The 22457-nt window shown below is 39.1% G+C and overlaps 1 protein-coding gene across 2 annotated transcripts; it reads right to left on the reverse strand.

Moving 5' to 3' along the window:
- Window positions 1-2200: 2200 nt before the first annotated feature.
- On the reverse strand, window positions 2201-11268 carry lhx1b (LIM homeobox 1b). 2 transcript variants are annotated; one of them, XM_072693586.1, is made up of 5 exons: window positions 10712-11268; window positions 6537-6763; window positions 4655-4929; window positions 3086-3251; window positions 2201-2702 (listed from the first exon to the last, which is right to left on the reverse strand). In XM_072693586.1, exons 1-5 carry the CDS (start codon window positions 10879-10881, stop codon window positions 2329-2331), a joined length of 1212 nt encoding a protein of 403 aa, XP_072549687.1. In that variant the 5' UTR covers window positions 10882-11268; the 3' UTR covers window positions 2201-2328. The 2 variants fall into 2 exon arrangements, with proteins under 2 accessions (XP_072549687.1, XP_072549681.1); XM_072693580.1 differs by having other exon boundaries at window positions 4655-4932.
- Window positions 11269-22457: the final 11189 nt, after the last annotated feature.

Here is a 22457-nt window from a genome sequence, read left to right on the forward strand (position 1 = left end):
GTCAATTGTTTTGGGACAGCAGTCGCTCAGTCAATAGCAAAGTAGTCAAACTTCCTTGACTGCAGACAGTAACACTGGTGTTCCAGCAGCTTCCAGTTTATGGCAGGCCAGTACCTCCGACCATCCAAACCAGTTTCATCTTAGCCGAGGGTGACAGTTTGGCTCTTTTACCTGACCTTGGCAAAGTGGCTATACCATCCAATAGTTGAAGGAAATGAAGATCTTGACATCTGCACTTGTTGAAAAGCTCCTGGAGATATTCCTGACCTGTGTAAATCTAGAATCATCTAAATCTGGTCAATTCAAGCAACATTACATAGCATTTTCCCTTAAAGTAACAGCTTAGAAGTGATGTTTATGCTTCATTGAATTGCAATAAGGATCTCCAGGCTCGACACGCTGCTATTTGCGACGTTGGTGAGACAGGCAGAACAACGCTTGTGAGAACTTCTTAAAGCTGTGTAAACCGAATCAGATTCATGTAAATTCACGTAATATTACTCTACCACCTCAGTCCTCATGCTTACACATGCTAGTCCTGTATTTCTCAGCTTGTCCAGAAATGCATGTAAAATGTGTGAATTACACTTCCCAACTGTAGGGTGAGCCCAGGACGAAGAAATGCAAATTCTTGCATAATGCTACTTTAACTTAGTGCTGTTAAACAAATCCTTTTTTGGTGGGTGCTGAGACGCTACCAGCTGTAGTCAATCATGATCACTAACAGGAAATCAAAAGACTTAATCTTTGGCAAGTTAAATGATATGCTGTATCTTTTAGCACCACTGAGGTAATTATCTAAAATGTTTTTTGTATATTTTGTCATCCTCTATTTATGCTTTTTACCATGTATTAGTTTTAGGAAACCCCAAAATAATAATAAAGATGTGTGTTCTACACATTCTGCCTTACAAACAATTGAAAGCCTGCACTTGCAACTGTACAACCTAAAAAGTGAAATAGCACTACAATATGAAATGTTATGCAGATGATAATGTAGTTCAAATTTAAGCTTAATTAAATAAGAAAGTACAGTTAAAAGTATAAGACCCGTGAGGAACTTTTGGAAGTTCTTCAGTTTGAAACAATGAAAGAACGTCTTATGTTGTTTTTGAAAACCATTTAAGGTACCTCCAAAAGTCCCTCAAAGATATTGTACTTTCGTCAGTGTATAGTTCTATATTGTTTGCTTTTTTTCTTGTTTATGTGGCTATTTGGGCTAGATTTTGGGCATGTATTTACAGAAATGACATTGATAACAGTCTAAGTCCAGTGTTTGTCACCAATGTTAGCCTAGCAGCTCATGTTGAAAACATGTCTCTGGGAAAAATGATAAATCATAGCTTCAGATAAACTACAAAGTACACTACATTCATATTCACAATTTATATCACACTATTCAATTAAAGCCGTTATTCAATGCATGGAACAAAGCAGCAGCAAAACATCTGAATTCTTATCAGCTTGTGTATTTGTTTTATTGTTTTTTGTGCAAACACAATATCATACAAATTAGCACAGTGAATCACAACTCAAATTGAAACTGAATGAATACAAAAGTTTGGTTGTTCGCTGGAGAAAAAAAGAAACCGTTCTTCTTCTGCACCAAGAAGTTGTTTTTTTTTAAATAATGCTGATATTCAAACCCCTGAAGAAAATAGTCGTAAACAATTGACTGCTCTTTGTCTACTACAGGTCACAGCTGAAATTGTTCTCTGAAGGTAGACTTTGTCTACAATTCAAGTTTTTTTTTTCATTTCAAATAAAGGGTTCATAACTCTTTTAGGTTTCATTTTTGAAGACAATCTCTGAAAGTTGGTGAAACTATTAATGAAAAGTAACCGCACAGTTACGTCCATAATTCATCGGTTTGTAGATTCCATTTAGGCGTCAATATAACAAAACCTCAAAAGGCAATTAGCTTTGTGACGTTTGATTATGATACATGATAAACGAATACATTACAAACATAAATACTGTGGTGCTGTCTTCTATTATATGCCAGGACAATCAACAGTGCTGCTGCAGGGTGCTTGGACCCCTTTTTGACATTCATTTCGTAAATACACAAGTATAAATTCGCAATAAACCAATTAAAGTGGTGGAATACAGTGGCCTGCTTGTACTTGTTGACATAAATAGTTCAATATATTAAATAAATAAACATAAAACAGAACAAAATAAATAAATAGATAAATACATAGATGAACTCATTGAAACATCCATATTAAGATCACAACCGAAAAAAAAGTACATTTCCAGGCCATCTTAAAACCTGAGTCCGTTTTGTTGTGTTTTTTCGGCCTGACTGTTCGTAATGTCCGTCGGCTACCATACAGTGCCTTCGCTCATTTCCGAAGAGGGCTGGGAGAGCTGGTTGGTGTATCCGTTGGTGCTGAGTGAGGTTACAGAGGTGAAGGGGCCGCCCATGTCTGTGGAGATGGTGTGAATGGAGGCGGGGCCGCTGGGCTCCGGACTGGGGGAGTCTCCGGGGTGGTGTGTTACCATCTCCCCGAAACACTGGCTCTCACCGGCCGGGTGATGAGCCGAATGGTGGTGGTCCATGCTCCCCAGAGGGGTGCCCGTAGGGCCAGACGAGGAGACGTAGCCCAGATCACCTGGGGTCTGAGCCTGCGAAGACGGAGGACCCTGGGGGAAGTAGTCATAGTTGCCTCCTGGACCGTAGTATTCGCCCTGATAGTCTGGGGAGGCAAACAGTCAGGGGTGAGGGTTAGTGCATATCAAGATGGTCCTACTGAATCATAAGAAATGACTGGAGTTGCTATAGAAGCATCAGTAATTATGTATTATTATTATTATTATTTATTACATTCAGCTACAAGGTTTCAGCTACAAGGTTTTTGCAATAATCTTATCCAATCAGTCCTTTATTAAAGTAAATCAGGTGAGATGCTGGAGTTCACAGAGAAGCCAGTAACCAAACCTGTGCTCTTCTAACTGTGTTAGACAAAATCAGTTACATTATCAGATAAACCAGAGCCTTCATGTCTCGTAGTTTTAAGCCATTTTCACGGCTGCCTAGTCCAGGCGCTGAACAGTCACAGGATTAGCACAATCAGCTCACCTCCGTAGTAAGTGAAGTGTCCGTTAGTCATGAGCTCGGCGGGTTCCATGCGCTCCCCCAGCGCCCTCATCCTCCTCGGGCTGCGGAAGAGCACGTGCCTGCGGCCCCCCAGCGCGCTCAGCTGCTTCATGCGCCGCTCCTTCGAGCGCCGGTTCTGGAACCACACCTGCAGAGAGCACAGCTGGATCAGACCAAACACGAGCAAAGCTCACTCACCGCACACTCGCAGCCTACCACAGTAAAAGCCCGCCGTCTGATTAGCTTATACGGAGTGAGGATTTCAGCATTTGTATATCCCCGCTGTACATTAGCTAGGTTTATTCTTTAGAAGTCGCACAAAAGGTAAATTTGCAGTTAAATACGATAGTTATTGCTCTTGAAATTTGTTTTAACGTGATAGTAAAATGACTGCATTTAAAAAACGAAGCGTTCAGTAGTAGAAAACTGTATGAAACGATTCTCAAGGATGTCTACCATAGTGCAGAGGAACAATATCTGGATCAGTGGAGCTTCATTTATTTATTTTTATTTTAAGTGTTTTAACTTTAAAAAGACAAAACGAAAAATACTACACATTAAATTTTACATTTTAAAATAAAAGTCTTTATTCATTTTCCGCCAAATCGTTTTTTTTATTATTATTATTTAATTTTTTTTTTTTACCCCAAACACATAATCTGAGCTATTAAAAGAACTCTACACAAATTAGCACACAACACTTGAGCTCTGCTTTAAAGCAACAATATGGAAAATTGGCTTTTGCCTCTCCCTACAATCCGGTTATGTAATTAATAAGGACACGTTGTTTTTTTTTTGTTGTTTTTTTTTGGACAAGCTGAGAAACACAGATCCTATAATGACATGAAAGAAAAGTGTGTACTTAGGAGAGTAATATTAAAATTGTACACAGTATTACTTGTTTAAAGGTGTTATGCATTATCTTGCCCGCTTCCTCAAAGTTAGCTACATAATGCATAGTTAGCAGTTATCTCTCGAGGCCGGAGTAGCAAAACCAGAGACGCTGTTCTCCTTATTATAAAGCCAGTGGAGCACCACAATGACTTCGAAGGTACAAATGCTACATAGTGTTGCTTTAAGACTGCTCATCATTTAACTATGTTATGAAATAACTTTAAAACTGTTGCTATTACAAACTATCACAGGAGGAGAGCACTTCTGAAAATGAATGTAGTCTGCTGTGTGTGTAGATCAGAAAATGGGTGAGTTTAGGAAAACCCATGATAGTTCTAGCATCCAATCTCTAAGGCCCCTATAGTGATGTCCCTTATTAAAGAAGCTGACGTCATATCCGTTTCTTTTATTTATGTCATCATGTCTATTTACTCAGTGCAGCTGAGCTGGTTTCATTCACTTAACTGTGTTATAGTTCTTACTAAACCCTACATGATGCCAGCAGATCAATCCCCACGTGAGTAACGAGATTGCACCGAGCGCACGTGCACAGCGGGAGCTCTTCACATACAAGGGCTCGAATCCAAACAGACAGGTTATCACTGTCATCCCACCAGTCTTGGTAAAATTCCCTGCCATCCCGCTCACTGCGCCCACCTGAATGACCCTCATGTTGAGGCCGGTCTCCTGCGCGAGCTGCTCTCGGATGTGGCGCGTGGGCTTGGGCGTGGCCGCGAAGGCAGCTTTGAGCGTCTCGAGCTGTTTGGCTTTGATGGTGGTGCGCGGGCCTCTCCGCTTGGCGCCCGCGGTCTGCTCGTCGTTCTCCGTGCTGCAGGTCTCTTTATCGGACAGCTGACCGGCCTCCGAGTCCTTACCGTCCTCGTGGACGTCCTGCGGGTCAGGGGAGAGACTGGGCTCACTGCAGGCGGTCACTGCTGGAGGAAAACAACAAACACACGTTACTCCCGTAACTCCCCAATATGCTATAAAGGTAGCTATTATTATTATTAATATTAATATGACAGCAAACTAGATAGGCCATACAATACATAATATTTTACATTAGAAATAATATGCAAATCAATAGTGAGAATTACACAGATTTGCTTGCTGACTTCTCTATGAACTCCAGACACCTGTATGGATTAGTTCAATTCCACCAGCAGCTCACCTGCTTTACTTTAATGAAAGACTGATCAGATAAGCTGGGTGTTGGATAATTTAGCTAACAATATAGGCAATGTGTTTTTAAACAAATACCCAAGCTGTGAATAAACAAGCTGTGAATGATCTTCACATCGCATTTATCCAGATGCTCAGAAGGGATTTACAGCAGTATCCAGCAGCAATAACAGATTAACCTATAGTTAAGACTGGAAATTGATATTTCAAACCAATGCTTTATTTATAGCACCTGGAGGAACAGAATCTTTACAGTCTTAAAAACGGTTCAAAGGTTTGTCAGTAAATGTGAATTTTCTACATAGAATCAAAGAACCATGGAAATGCTTCCCGGTAATAATGTTGATGTAATTTACAGGGAAATACTGTTGAATAGTGAAAGTAACATCTTCAGAATATACAGTACAGTTCTGAAACCATTGATACACTGTAAATAGTAACACAACCACAACAACTGTTATTATAACACTAACATTGTTATTGTTACTGTTATTATAACACTGTTATTGTTATTACTGTTATTATAACACTAACATTGTTATTGTTACTGTTATTATAACACTGTTATTGTTATAACTGTTCTTATAACACTAACATTGTTATTGTTACTGTTATTATAACACTGTTATTGTTATTACTGTTATTATAACACTAATATAGCTTATACATTTAGCTGAATAAGTACTACCTAGCTTTAAAATAAAGCTTAGAATAAATACTTATGGCTACATCAACCCTTGACGTATAAGACTAGCCACTATGGTGGGTAAAAAGTGTAAAAAGTGCAAAACCATGTTTATACTGACAAATCTGGCAACCACAGATGCCAGAAGCTGGCAATAAAATGCACAGAAAATGTTTTTAGTGTACGTCCATACGAGATCTTTCCGATAACACTTTTCTCTGTTTAACAGCACTAATCTGTAATTGGTCAAGCTACAGTAGCATATTTATTTGCTTTGTATTTTACTGTAAATAAACCATAGTATTTAACTGTAAAATAAGATAAGGAGCAATTCTGCCAACCACAGATACCAGTTTTTTTTTTTGCTGTTAATGTATTTGTTTGTTTTTCCACTGTTGTCAAATGTGTGACATAAAGTACTATATAGAACCCCTCTTGTTTATATTGAAGGGGATGCTGGGCTAGTGCACTGATCTAGGGGGATTTTGGCATTTTTGAAATCTCTGTGTCACGTCTGCAGATCTATACATGAAAAATATCAGACATTGGCTCAGACATCCCACAATCAGCTCAATTATGCAGACTTCCAGCCCAGGCAGCACTGTAGCCCAGCCCTCCATGAGACTTGAACATGTAAAGCTCTCAGCATGTGAGGCTGAACTGTGGTTGTACCTGAGAGGTGTGTGGAGTCTTTTAGTGTGGCGTTGTTGCTGAAGTAATCCTCTTTGCAGAGAAACTTGCTCTCCTCCAGGATGTAGAGCTCCTCTCCTGTGGACAGCTGCTTGTTGCACATGATGCAGGTGAAGCAGTTGAGGTGAAACACTTTGCTGCGTGCCCTCCGCACCAGGTCAGTGGGAGAGATGACCTGCGAGCAGCCTGCACACTTGGTGCCGAAGCGCCTGCACACAGACACTCTGCGGTCAGCCTTCAGATCACAACTACACAGGCTCTACATTTTGCTTTCTCAGCAAAACCCCCAGCAGTGCATTAATACATTAAATGAGCAACATATTCTGTACATAGATAATGAATTATACTCTACAGTGTTTAATTAAGACCAAGAGTGTTAAATAATAATAGTAATTTCACTGTTTATTTGCAAAATGTCACAGAACTGCCTTAACACAGCACTGTTATGGCTACCTTGCCTTGACTCCAGAATCCACAGTGTTATATATCATACTGAATAGTGGCTAAATGCACCCACATTCATGCTAAATTAAAACTTACTGAATTAACACACATAGCAATGCATTTATCTATGCAGTACTGAAAAACTCCTACCGTGTTGAATTAAGAAAAGCAGAGATAGTTACATTGATTTAAACTCTATAGCACTGAATTAAGCCCACTAGAGCTGCTATCATCTCTACAGTACTGAATAAACTTCTACTGTTCAGAAATAATCTCCACAGTACTGAATAAACTTCTACTGTTCAGAAATAATCTCCACAGTACTGAATTAACTCCTACTGTTCAGAAATAATCTCTACAGTACTGAATTAACTTCTACTGTTCAGAAATAATCTCTACAGTACTGAATTAACTCCTACTGTTCAGAAATAATCTCCACAGTACTGAATTAACTCCTACTGTTCAGAAATAATCTCCACAGTACTGAATAAACTTCTACTGTTCAGAAATAATCTCCACAGTTCTGAATTAACTCCTACTGTTCAGAAATAATCTCTACAGTACTGAATTAACTCCTCCTGTTCAGAAATAATCTCCACAGTACTGAATTAACTCCTACTGTTCAGAAATAATCTCTACAGTACTGAATTAACTCCTCCTGTTCAGAAATAATCTCCACAGTACTGAATTAACCCCTGTGTTGAAATCAGCTCTACAACAGTGAATTAATACATGTAGCATTTAACTAACCTCTACAATAATAAATAAACACCTACAGCATTAAACCACATTGTGCTGAATTTGAGCCTACAGCTATGATGAATTAACTCTTACAATGTTGAAATAATCTAGAGTACTGAAATATGATCTGCAGAACTAAACTGAATTAAATTAACTATAGTACTGAATTGCTCCTGCAGTGTTTTAGTAATCTCCACTTTAACTCAATAATTGAATTAAACTGTACAATACTGTAATACCATTTAGTTTTGATTTCATCTCTACAGTACTGTACCAACTTGCAGTACTTAAATAGAGTTAAAGTGCATAGTACTGAATTAAAATCTCCAGCAATGCATTAATGCATCATTAATGTCTACATCATCTCTAAACATACATAATGTCTGAAATAATCTCTACAGTACTGAATTAAATGGAATTAACACAAATACTACTGAATTAAAAACAGTACTAAAAACAGTGCTGAATGAACACTTGGCCTACAGTGCGGAAATAATCAGTACAGTGGTGAATTAACACATACAGTTTTTAATGAAATTCTGTAGTACTGAATTAACACACGCTGAGTTAACATACAATACGTAATTGGAAAAGTGTTGACTTAAAATATCTAGTGTCTAATAATCCTTTTTAAAATTTTGTAATTGTTATATAATTATTAATATATAATAATAAATACTGTGTGATTAAACACTGCTTTTCTGAGTTTCTGTGTTGATAGAATTGTAAATATATTTTGCGCAACCTTTAAAAACAGTGCAAATTGAATTATATCTTTTAATTATTGTAATTTATTTGTTCCATAATATTGTTATTATAAGTCTTGTTTTGCTTTGTTTTGTTTTGTTTTTTTTTTGTATTGTTGTAGTTTTGTTTTAGTTTCGGGTATACTGTTTACCTTTGTAGGCTACGCAGTCAGTAAAGTGTAGCGTTTTTATTGTATTGTTATTATTATTAATAATTTAATTCATGTGCACAAAATATGCGGTCAGTCAGCGCCTGCATTATCATCGCTGGCAGTACAAACACTGCTCCATTGTTTTGATGGATTTGTTTAAGAAAAATCCCTTCAAACGCAGACGCGGAATAAAACGAGCTTTTATGTAAACGCTTTCTTTTTGCTGAAACGGGTAAGAAAGGCGTGTCTGCCGCGTGTCTGCAGCTTCCAGCCCGTTTACTCCTCTCCTAATCCACTTATCGCGGCTTTCCCACCTCTCGCGCCGCGGCGAGCACACCGGCGAGCGCGCGCATGCACGCGCCAGTCCCGCGCTCCTCCTGACACTCATACCGTGTAAACAAAGAGGGAGCTTTCGGCCCCGAGCCTCGAACAAGCGGATAAGTGTCTTTAATGATATCAGCTCCCTCCACGCCTCGCAGACAGAGGAAATACACGAACAAACACAGCCCAGTGTTCAGAGCAGAAACCCCTACTACCTCCAGGACAGACTGACATTTACTGAGCTCCCTTCAGGGGCTTCAGGGCGAGCTCGTGTTTAGGTTACATTTCTGATTACACAGTCCTGACCATTATTAATATGGATATTCAGGTATAAAATCTCCCATTTCTGTCATTTTTTATTAAACAGAGGGCAACACTTTTATTTCCGTTGTTCACTGGATCACTCGTCTTTCACACGAAACGATAACATTAACGTTAAGATCAGACAGCAACGTTTCATTTAAGTATTATATTAAAAATAAGATATTGCATTACAGCCAAAATTAGCCATATACATATTAAAATACATATAAACAGCAAATAGGACAGGCCTAAAACAGAAGTGTGTTACAGGCCTGTTACATTTAAATTATAACGTTAAATGATACATTAGTTCTAAAAAAAATGGCATTAAGACTAAAATGAGATTAATAAAATAACACAACAGCTCAAATGAAATATTCTGTTAAACATGCTTTAATATTAAAACGAGCAACAATACTAATATTAAATTAATATTACAGCTAAAATTAAGCACAACAGGAAATCTTGCGTTTATTCGTTTTTCCTTCTCTCTATTTCATGCATTGTTTGCAATGTTTTTGTTTCTAGATAAATTATTAGACAAATAAATAAATAAAGTACACATTTAAAACATTGTTTATTTTCTTAAATTAGTTATTAAATACAGTTATTCTGTGGCGCCAAACCAGCTCAGTGACCTATTTGATTCTTTTACCTGTTAAATACAACAGAAATAAGATAAGATAAGATAAGATAAGATAGTCCTTTATTAGTCCCGCAGTGGGGAAATTCACAGTGTAGCAGCAGAAAGGGATAGCAGGACACTCAGTTTTGGATAAATAATTTACACTATATACACAATATAAATAAGAATTAAAAAAGCAATAAACAATATTATCTACAGCAAAAGACTCTTAATTGCACATGGGGGGGATACAGGAAATACAGGAAAACGTGTTGTAGGCTAAATGTTATTTTTATAGAACATTTAAAAAAATTATTTGATGAAGTACCCAAATGGGTTCCACTATTTTTACAAGTCAAAGAACCTTTTTTGTTGATAGTGCAGTAAGACCTGCTCACACACTGACTGAAAATGATATACTAGGCCTCCGTTTGATGGTGCAGGTCTGCCCATTGGAACCCCTATAAAAAAGATGTGTAGCAGTACTACAGGAGTCTTTACAGGATTCCTAGAGCAGTGTGACAGTTAACTGGCTCAATGAAAAAGTTTTCGGCATAAGAACTATAAGACAATGCATGAGTTAGTTTATTAAGGAAATGCTGTAATATATCAACGTCCAATTTCAGTACTAGCATGGGTCATTTGGAGTTATAGCTTATAGCATTTCTACACTGCTGTATAATTTATTTTCTCTCGTGTATAGGGCCGGTGTGCTTTTGGTTTGTGTATTTCTATGTTATTATTACTGTAGATCTTTATTGTAATGGAGTTTCGATCTAAACGATCTAAAAACAGCCCCTCCCCCGTTTTGTCCGGCGGTCCTACCTGAAGAAGTCGGTCTTGCAGTAGAGTCTGCCCTCCCTGGAGAAGCACTTCTCCGTTAAATTGCATTTGCAGTCGCAGCACTGCACGCACTTGGCGTGCCAGGCTCGGTCCAGCACGTTGAGCAGAAACCTGTCCAGGATGGGCCTCTCGCAGCCCGCGCACTGGATCATGTTGGAGAGCGCAGAACCGGCGCTACGGTCCCTTCAGAAAGAGAGAGAGGGAGAGAGAGAGAGAGAGGCAGGCGAGGCGGACTGACCCGCTGTGTTGCGGTGGTATCAGCCTAGCAGAAAGCGGCCCGCTGTTCAGTTCCAGAACGAGGAGAGAACATCCGATCCAGCATAGCCCACCACTCCGAGCCTCCTCCGTCTAAACGAACTCACCAGCACGGCCAAGGCAAACACATCCAGCTCAGAGAGCCTCGTGCAGAAAGTCGTGTCGCGCGTAACAGACACGGAAAACACCCCGCATATCGTACAGTTCAGCTCCAGCCTGCTGAAAAACTTCCCGAAAAAGAGAAGAAAACGGTCCCTTCCACCCCGCTCCTGAAAAACACTCTGATCTTCCCGGTATTGTGAACGACTCCGAGCTTCGCAGTCCTGGCGTGCAGCGCGTCAGCAACCGGCGCGCGCGTTTGGTTTTGTTGCGCTGAGCCGAGCCAATCCCTATCTGTGAACGCTATGACGCAATGTCGGACCCGTGCCAATCGGCTCAGAGCTGTATAGGTGACAGCGGCGCTGCTTAGATAGCTGTTATTTCTGTTCTCCACCCGTATTCTGGCAAGCAGTGCTCGGATTGGCTGCAAGGGCGAAGCATTCTAGAATGGATGACTGGCGCAGGTGGGAGGACGTAGCCAATCCCAGAGAAGGGGGCGGGTCTAACCGGAATACGGGCGGGGAAACAAATAAACACCACTCGGATTTTCCTCTGTAGTAGTTGCTCCGGAGCTGAGGACAGGAGGTCACTCTGCATGGTGTCTGCGGCTTCTCGATATTTTCTATATTTGTGCAGCATTTTATATCGTAATTCGCGCGGTTGTGGGTAAAGTTAGCTAGCATCTGAGAGCTGCGGCGATTTCTGGAAAAAACGGGGGGTCGGGACAAGCTGCGTAATGTGGGTTCTGGTGTCGTTTGGCTATTTTGTAACGTTATGTTCACTGTCGATTACAAAAAACTAATAAAAGCATACAGTAAACATAAAGAGACCAGGTACGTGTGAACTGATTATGAGTTATGTTGATGATAATGATCTGTTAATATCGAACCGCTGCTGTTAAACCTAGATTTTCTTTTAACGTTTTACCCAATTTTTGATGAATAGCGTTTTAACGATTCAACAAATTATTGTAGAGGAACAATTACCAGCGTAATTTATTATTGGTCATCATGTAATCATAAATGTGTATTTAATGGATAAATGACATAACAATCTTCAAATCTAAAATCTCAATGCTAAAATCTGTTTATTCTGTAACGAGCAGTTGGCACTCAGTTGAACTATTTTAATGTTTTACGAAATTACTATAACTGAGAGTTGTACTATATATATATATTTATATATAAATGTGTATATAAATAACGGACTTGTGTGTGTTTGTGTTTTGCTCGCTGAACATACTAATTAGCCTCATACAGAATACCGATAGATAAAGCAGACTTGTTTATTATAATACAAAATATTGATTATATTATAGAGCTACGAAAGAAAGTACAGTGCTGGTTATAATATGCAGTAATGAGTGTAATATGGAATAGTGATTATAATATACCCTGGGGTGATCATTTTAAATGCAGAGTAATGGTTATAATATGGAGTAACGTCACCGCAATAATGGGTATAATAAGGGTCAGAATGGATGATCTTATCGTTAAAACGCCGCAAATGTGCGGCTGTGGGAAGCACCAGATAGCGCACAGTCCGCAGTAGAGAGTAAAACACACAGCAGCGGGAGTCCTGTTTCTCACAGATATCACCAAGGCCTTAATAACACAACCTGAATACAAATGCACCTTCACACTGCAGTTCAGTTCAGACTGCCTGCACCTTAGCGCACTTCAGCTGGGATTTTAAACAGTCCCCAGTTTACTGGGAGTAAAGCAACACATTAGGCAGCTGTTTTACAGCATATATTTAATGAATGATGAAATACGGAAAATAAGACGGAAAAACGGAATACAAACACGTGCAGCCGGAATATATACACACTCAGATATCATCTGTTGTATAATAAAGTCTGGTTTGGAGAGAAATGGGCTGTGATAGATTTGCAAATGCAGGATATGGTGGAAATATCCAAATAGCTGGACTATTTGCCGGGTCGCAATTTCTTACTTTTCCGCCGTGTGTGTGTGTGTGTGTGTGTGTGTGTGTGTGTGTGTGTGTGTGTGTGTGAACGAAGCGCAGGACTAATGCGTAAAGCACTGAGACGGAGAATAACACACGGACGGTGGGACTTCATCATGCTCGAGTGGATGTAAATAAATGGTGTGAGTTACAGTCTCCCCCCTTCTCCCCCCTTCTCCCTCTCTCTCCCTCTGTCTCTCTCTCTCTCTCTCTCTCTCTCTCTCTCTCTCTCTCTCTCTTTCATGGGCATTTTGCTCCATGTTTATAGTATATGTGCAGTATAGTACAGTATATATATATATATATATATATATATATATATATATATATATATATATATAGATAGATAGAGAGAGAGAGATAGATAGATATAGACATAGATATGTAGTGTGAGGGGTTTCTATATGGTATTGAAAAAAACCTAGTTCTTCGACAGAAATGCTTGTTCTTCATTTTGTTGCTGCTGTGCAAAACCATTAAAAATATTCTAATATTAAAAAGCCATAAACAAAGATATTCCATCATAGAGAAGGAACTAAAATTTCACCAAACAAAAAATGGCTTTTTAAGTCAGTGGCTGTCAGACCGTTTCTCAGGGATCCCCATATGGTCCACATTTTGTCTCTTGCCAGAAGTCTAGACTCTATGGGGCACTCAGTACTGGTTTGAGAACAGAATTTGGGTTATTTAACTACAGTGGAACGTGTGTTACTGTATTGCTACTTGCTATTTAAAGAACCATACACACAATGTTCTTGTAAATGATGAACCAGGCAAAGAACCATTTTAGTGAAATGGCTCTTGCTTTTCATGATTCTTTATCGATAATGACCCCTGATCTTAAAGAGATTTCCATGGCTGCACCAAAAACTACTATGTATACTACACAGCTGCTAATGGTGTGTATTATTGTGACATAATCTTTAGTGTGGTAATGTAAGGTTTTGGTAGCTGCCAGTGTCATTGTAGACCCTCGAGGTTGCGTTTTATGCTGTAGTCAGCATCACACCCATATTAGGAACCTATAGGTCTAGGCAGTTTTTCCTCTATGGGAAATATTGTCAATTGTGTTGTCAAAATCACTGCTGTTAAACAAACATGTTTCAGCACTAATATATTTGTCCCATATGTATTTTTCCTCCAGTTAGTACTGGAGCCTCTGAATTATAAGGTCACTGGATAGGTAAAATACAAAGACAGCTACATATATGTATTACACATTGCAATAACATTGCATGAAAATACTGAACTTCAGCTCTACTGACTTGATTTGACTGGTTTGTTTGATGATATTTTGGTGAGGTTGCCAGATTTGGTGTCTGGCAGACTTTCATTCCATTTGTTTAGATACACTAAAAATAAAAGTTTCTTCTGTGAACCTTTGGCTTTCATTAACCTCTTTTATTAATCTCATGGTCTTTCAACAAATGAACTCAGATTATTGTTTTGACCATAAATGCACAAGCATCTTCATTAAGAAGAAAAAAACTAATCCCCAACTCCTAACTCACCCCAAAAGTATTGGATGGAGCACCATCATTCCGGAGAATACAGCCCCACCGCTCTACAGCTTAGTACTGGAGGCTTTATGTCCCTCTAACCCACACCTGGCATTAAGCATTGTGTCAATAAGTTCATGTTTATCTGCTCCAAAGTGTCCTATTATATTGGCAGAACTTCTCTACAGGGACTAGACTAAGCTGTGTGCATTCGCAAATCTGTGTCAGCAATGGGTGCAGTTAAAAGTAGTTGAATGCATTCATTAGAAGGGGTGTCATATAGTGTATATTCATGACAGCTCAAAGAGCTTACGCTTAAATGGTTCTTAGCCTCAGTATGAGTTGTTTTTTTTCACAATCTTTAAAAAAATCGTTCTACATAGCACAAAAAATGCCCCAGTATTGCTGTATGTCAAATAACTAGTACTATATAACACCTTTTTTTGCTTGGAGTGTAGGCATGCAGGCCCTCACTGAACGGCTGCATGGCCGAAAGCAGCAGGGCCATGGTTTCCGAAGCGCATTAATGCCATGCAGTAATCAAACAGCAGCTCCCACTGTTTGTTTTGGGATCCCCACTTCATCTCATTAGCACGTGCTAATTGCTGCTAATTGGTCTTAACAAGATGAGATGGCAACCCAGCGGGACCAATCTCATTTGTGGAAAACACAATTGATTATCATTTGCCAAAGAAACCATTCAGCGTAGGGTTAGTGTGTGTGTGTGTATGTGTGTGTGTGTGTGTGTGTGTGTGTGTGTGTGTGTGTGTAATTTAGTTTAGGAAGTAATTAACAGTCCATCTATGGTCTATCATGCATTTCTTTAGCAATTAATTTGTGTACACACTTCCAAAGGTCCTCTAAATGTTAAGGGCAAATATCTAGAATACAATATTTATTTATGTAAATACCATGTATACATACTGTCCCAGCTAGATCAGTGGGTCAGTAACATCTGATAAACTGTAGTATAAAGTGAGGTGAGGAGTTCTTGTATTGGATGGTGATGGATTATAAAGAAAAAGAGTCTGTGAGAGAGAGAGAGAGAGAGAGAGAGAGAGAGACTGGAAAAAAGAGATACAGAGTGTCTGGGTCTTTCATTGGACGTAGGAATCAAGTCCTTTTTAGCCTTCATCCAGCAACCTTTCTATACATCTCTATTAACATTATTTGGCTTATTTTTAGTGGGTCTATTAATAGCGTTGATTTGCAAAGATTCTTAATAGTGTTGATTTACAAAGATTTCCTTGTTCTGTTATCAAAAAAAGTAGCTAGACAACTGAAAGAGCATAATTTGGTTTTGATACATAGTCCTAAGAATGAAGAGGATGCCTCACCTGTTCATGGATGGGAGTCCAAGACACTCTAAAATATTTGTCCATGTTTTATTTAGCAAAGTTATCTTATTTGTTTTCTAGATCTATCTATTATATTAACTGTTCTGTAATGCTTGTAAATTCATACCTAGAATTACCATAACTGGGCAAGTCAACCAACTGGTTGACTTGCATATCTACTTCTGAATAAGTCATCTGAAAAGTTGCTTTAGAGCAAACCTAATGTTTTGCATAACTGTCAATAAAGCCACAACTGATATGGAAGAATTCATTTGTCTGTAAAGCATGGTTAGCCTGCTCTTCCATCAGCTGATGTTCTCAGAAGGCGTCAGTAATAAAAATGGCCTTCCAGTGCAAAGCACCGCAAAACACTGGCAGTAATGAAACCAAGCCAGAACATCAGAAATCTTTATGATGGAGAGACATTGCAGGAAGTCCCCATGGAGTCCCTATAAGCTTTAGTACAGTATTCCCTCATTGGCAGCCCCCCATGCACTCCTGCTGTTGCCTCACTGTGAGAGTAGGACTCCATGCCAGCAGAAGCCCTGGCAACCAGGAGAGGCTTAGTTGTAATCCCTATCGACAAGCTCTCTCTCTCTCGGCCTGCCAATAGTCTGTGGATTTGTTTAACGCGATGATGCGGCTGTGTCAAGCTGCCATGCATGAATCTTGGGTGGCACCCCAAGCTGTTAAATGTCTAAAGTCATGCATGAACCAGGACAGCAAACCCATTCATTCAATTGTGAATACCTACTCAAATTACAGTGTGAATAGCCTTTACTAAGGAGTTACAAATCAAATCTACACAATGATCCCTTTACGTCAAATGTACTGCATTATCCAAGAAACGCTTGCTTCTTTATTGAGCTAACAGAAGCTCAATACTTGCCTGAATGCCTACATCATCACACCCTTGCCCCAAAAGGTGCAATGTCCCAAACAGCGGATCTCTTCAAAATAAAAGTCTTCTCATTTCTTAGAAAACTTGAAAAAATTGAGAATATATTGCAAGTAAGTAATGTATTTGGGTATTAATAAAAATTAAGAAGATGCTTTTGAGGTTCAAGATCTTGGGTCCTGGGTCATGCACTTGTCTTCTAAGAGCAACTGCCAAAATAGCAGATGAATTGGCTGCAGATAGCTAACTTGGCTAGTGAGGCAAACTTACAGCACTGCTCTTGTCGAGCTCTGGAGCAGCTCTGGTGTGCATTTAAAAGCACATGGGCTTTGACTGCCTTTAATTTCAGTGACTTTGACCTGGGCTGATTAAAATGCATAAAAAAAACTTTTTACTATTGTATTAAAACATTTTAATATTTATGTGACAACTATTTGTGCATACAATAATTTCTTTACTATTCTTTAAAACCGTCATCTCATCAATAAGAACAACAACAGCTTACATTAAAACAGAAGCAGGCAAACATAAATATAAATAGATTTGCCCATTTTGAAGAAAGTAGGCGGCTCTTGGGAAGTAGTTTGAAGAACAAAGCTCCCTCCCCCTTTTTTTCCTGGATGCAGTCAGCCAGCACAAGCCATTAAGCACTGACTCACCAAACCAGGTGTTGAATGATAACTAAATAATAATAAATAATAATACTAGACTCCCATGAGGAGAGCTTTGGAGGTGTTTTAATGAACTCAGTGATGTAAAGCCACCACTGTCTGTCTATTCATATAACATTAGTGTTATGTACTGAGTACATAAACACTTACTGCCCAGATAATGAGCATTACTATATTACTTTATCTATGTAGGTTTATTTATTTATTTTTGCATGTATGTTTTGACATACATTTACTGGGCTATATGCACATATTCCAAAACTATACATTAGAAAACAATTCCAAATATATGGCTTTTCACATAGGAAGGTGCAGTGCAGACTGCAGTGAGACTAATCTTAATTCACAGGGCTGTAAATGAAGAACACGACTTGCAACAGGAAAACTAATTCCAGTGAAAAGAAAAACGCATGCCAACAACAATAACAACAAGCATCAACTAACACATTGAGAATATACACAGTGCTTAGAGTCCAGGCCTGCCAGTGGCAAGGGTGTGTGTGTGAGAAAGAGAGAGAGAGAGAAGGAGAGAGGGAAAGAGAAGGAGAGGGCCCTTGGGACTCAGCGCCTGGAGCATGTTGATGATGGAGATTGATGCATGCGGTGGCGCAGACGGCCCAGACGCTGGGTGAAATTAAAAGGCTATTTTGTCGGGTTGTAAAAGGACAGAATGGTGCAGAGGGAGAAACCTCCCGCCCCCTTCCCCCATGTACCTCTTTAGTGTCATCAAACCCTCAGGGACAAGAGCCGTTACATGCCTTTCACTCTCTCTTTCTTTTTTTGCTCTCTCTCTCTCTCTCTCTCTCTCCCTGCATGGTCACACACACACACACACACACACACACACACACACACACACATACACATTGTGAGATGAGAAAAATGTGCAAGTAAAGTGAGTAGTACTTGAAAGCTAATTTGCTGGCCACATCACATATCGCAGCTGTGAAAACAAAACCCTGCATCTCCTTAACATCTTTCTTAACATTCTTAATATATAAACATTATTATTTGGCTCCAATCTCATGGAATGATTCAGTTAGCATTTGTAAGATATGACAGGAACAATATTTAGTCGCTGTCCAATCAAAAACATGTCTCTCCAAAATAGTGACTTTACAGGAGAAGGCAAAAATGTTCTCAGCTTTGAACAGAAGTCAGTGTGAAATAAGAGTTTATTCTAAGCCATTTAGAGCATTTCTATTGGTCTGTTTACTCAGGATTATTTATACATTGTACAGAGCAACTACAGGGTTCAAATCATGGAATAAATTTCATTAGACAGCAGCGATTTGCTCTCTCTCCCTTTCTGTGTTTGCTTTTTTCCCAGCTGTCCTTTCTATAGCAAAAACTGTCACCAAAACTGGATCAATAGAACTGTATTGATATAGTAAAGCAAAGGAAGATGTTCAGTACGGCAACACCTCAACTTCAGCTCCTCGATATTAAAGAGAAAAGGCCTTTAACGTTGTTTTTAGTGTAACTGTTAGTTAACTAAGTGTGCAGTGCTCGTCACTGAAAAGAAAAAAAACTCCTTGTGGCACAGCGGTCGGAGCCATCAGCAGCCGGAGTCAGAGAGAGCACAATTGGCTGTGCTCACTCTGGATGGGTAGATGGTGCTCTCTACCCCCTCACACTTAAGTGATGTAGGCTTGCACAGTTATCTACTGTTAGCTTGTGCAGTGGAGCTGGGGACTGGCGGTGTTTGGCAATGTCACGGTGGCGGCAGGTCAAAAAGAGGCGGTTATTGGATTGGCATGTATCTGAGGATGTTAAGTCCTTACCCTCCAAATTTGGAGAAAATAAATTGGGCATAAATTGACAAACAGAATAAAAAAAAAGAATTAAAAAAGGAAAAACCGCCCATTTTCGTCAAACAGTTTATGCAGCTGAAAAATATTCTCATTTCTCGTTTTCTCATTAAACCAATATGCCTACGACATTAGAAAGTATTAACAATTTTGGGGTTTGCATGTTAAATACTCCTCTGTCATTTCTGTCACACTGAACTTATGATAAAAGGAAATGTATCAAAAAGGAATATTTCATGCAAATATATTTGCAACGCTCCTCTGTTATCACAGATGGAACTTGTAGCCTTATTTTGTAGGCTCTCTAGCAGCCTTTCTGCCAACAAATTTGGAATCAGCTTGCGATTGTTGCAAATGTTGCGACTATGTTGAGCTGCTAGCGAGCAATGAGGAGTAGAAATAGGGAGGGGTGAGATCCAACTGCTGTGAAAGTAATATGCACCTCCGTACATAAACAGCTATGCTGAGATCAACTGGACAACACAACAGCAGTTGTCTTAATGTGAAGAGATCATGATCAGTTGCTACAATAAAAATAGCATTTAACCACAGTAAATGTACTTTTTCAAAGTTGCTCATTTACATCCAGTTTACTTTCAGTTTAGCAAATGATTAAATTCATAGGATATTCCCTTTGTTCTGTATGTCAGTGTTATTGAAGAAAGAAAGTAAGCTGAGTGATCCCCAAAACAGGGGGAAGTTGGCATTGCATTTTTTTGTATTTTGCATTTTATGTAACAAGGTGAACATATTAAGCTGCAAAAAACAGCAAACCATCAATGTTTAATAAAACCTGTTATCTGAAGGATTAAACAATATCACTTCTTTATCAGGTCACTTAGAAGAACACTTTATTTGTATGGCTAAAATTGTTGTGTGAGTGATGGAGAACAAGGCTAAACTGAAAAACACAGATAAATAATGAAATTTAACCTAAAATTAATGTTTATTATTAAACTGATCTGTCATCACTGTTGGACAAAAACCTTGTATCTCCATTTTTACTGCTTTTGAATTCCCAACATAATATGACCCTGACAGTTGTTTTTCATATTGTTTCAACATGTTGTGATGAATTGATTATTAAAAATGATCCTAAATGACTTTCTTTCCACTGACTTCCACTGAAAGATGAAGGTTTTTCCATCTCCTGTAAAGTTGCCATTTTGGAGATGCAAGGTTTTGTGTGACAGCAAAGATGTGTCAATATATGTAGTGATGTCTAAAAACGGATACATTTTGAAAGAAAACGTTCTGATGTTTCTGTAAAGGAATGGTTATGTATACAGAAATATTAAAAAGTGCAAATTCCAAACAACAAGAAACGCAAAAATGTATATGAATTAATAAGAACAAAAATGAGTATAAGAATTTTAGCAGGATTTTGTCATTTTCACATTGCATTACAGTGCATTCACTGAATGTTCATTGAATGTCTCAACCTTCTTTTGTGACATTTGTCAAAGCAACTACATAAAAAATGATCTGTGATAAAATTGAGACAATACAAAGAATTTTCATGAAAATGTTAAAGCTGAAAAGAATTCTGAGATAAATTCTAAACAAATTTGATGTAAATACAGTATATGGTTGCTGTTGGACAAAAACCTTGTACAGCTTTTGTTATTTTTGACAATGTGAATCTGCCAGGTGTTCCTTACAAATGAATGGACCAATGGAAATGCCCCAAAATGACTGAATTAGGTATTTTACACTGACCTCCATTTAAAGCTAAGAAGGTTTTTTTTCTTGCTCTTTGCCATTTTGGAGATACAAGGTTAGACAGTGACAATATTTTCGTAAATACCAGCAGGTTTTCCAGCCACCCCTAAGTGTGAGTTATGAGAGCAGAAGCAGCATTTTTACTTTACTTTCAAAACAGAAACCAGTTTGCATTAGTTTTGTCAGTATTTGTCAATGATGTAACCTATTTTATTGACCTACCTCACTTACTAACCTATATGGACACAATGCACACTTTAGCATACAGCCTTTTTTAACATGGAAGCTTTTTTTAGCTAATGGCTTCAATAGATACCGTTCCACATTGCTCTCGTTTTCCTGATCTCCTCAGGCCGTCCCACAGCAGAGGCGCCTGCATCCTCCGGCTGTGAGCGGCTAGTCTCTAACTACACTCCACTCACTCACTCACTTATTGGGACATCATTTGCAGATCATTTATCCTCAATCTGAATTTAATTGACCGTCAGACCTGAGCGTGTGGACCGAAGGCCCTGGAGCTGAGCCCTGCCTCCGAGCAGTTGGCAGAGAATAGGAACAGAGTGGCAGACTGCACGGAGGAGGGGCAACCTGAACACACACGCTCACACGCACATCCATACAAGGGTACGGGGGTCAGACCTTTGTCAAGTGGGGAGTGGTAGCCAGCTGAGTTGCATTGTGTCGGGCTAACAGTCATTGCAAGTGCATCTGTACTAATGTGTGTCTGTGTATGTCTGCGTGGTTGATGGAACCAGAAGGCAGTGACGGCAGACAAGAGAGACAAGATAGATGTGTCTCAAGCCACACACTCTCAACTCTGATGCTGTACTATTGAGAATCTGACGATACCAAGTCCAGTCTGATAGTGGTAATATACTGAGTAGTACAGTCACACAGCACCGCTACTACACTGCATGTAGTGAAACCAACTGGATTTAGGGAGGGCATCCTGTGCCATCGATTAGCAACTTTACAATGCCACCATAAAAGCAGAGTGTGGGAGCTAAATGCATGGCAAGTTGACATAAGGGGGAACATTTTAATTTTGAAATCTTGAAATACACCTGATTCATTTGTAATTTCAATATGTTGCTAAGTATAGTGTATATAGCATATAGTGTACATTGCAATGAATCAATACACTTCTAACTTTCAAATGATCTGCTAGATTTTTCTATTTCTTTTTACTTTTCACTGCACCATTCCCTCTCAGTCAGTAGCTCACTCTACCGAGTCTAATTAGAGCACCCAGAGCCATAGATGGAACTGAATGGCACAGCATCATTCCACTTCCTCAATACAGCAACAGAACCAGCACTCAGCTCCATTTCCCCACAGGCCACGACCCTTGCCAAAGAGATAGCCCTAACACGCTCTCTTTCTGTCTCTCTCTCTCTATCAGGTGTGGAAGGGCTGGTCAATCAGTTGCCCCCTCTTCTGCTGAAATGGCCTACAGTACACTACAGGA

The sequence above is a fragment of the Salminus brasiliensis genome, chromosome 1 (assembly GCF_030463535.1).
Source record: "Salminus brasiliensis chromosome 1, fSalBra1.hap2, whole genome shotgun sequence".
NCBI lineage: Eukaryota > Metazoa > Chordata > Actinopteri > Characiformes > Bryconidae > Salminus > Salminus brasiliensis.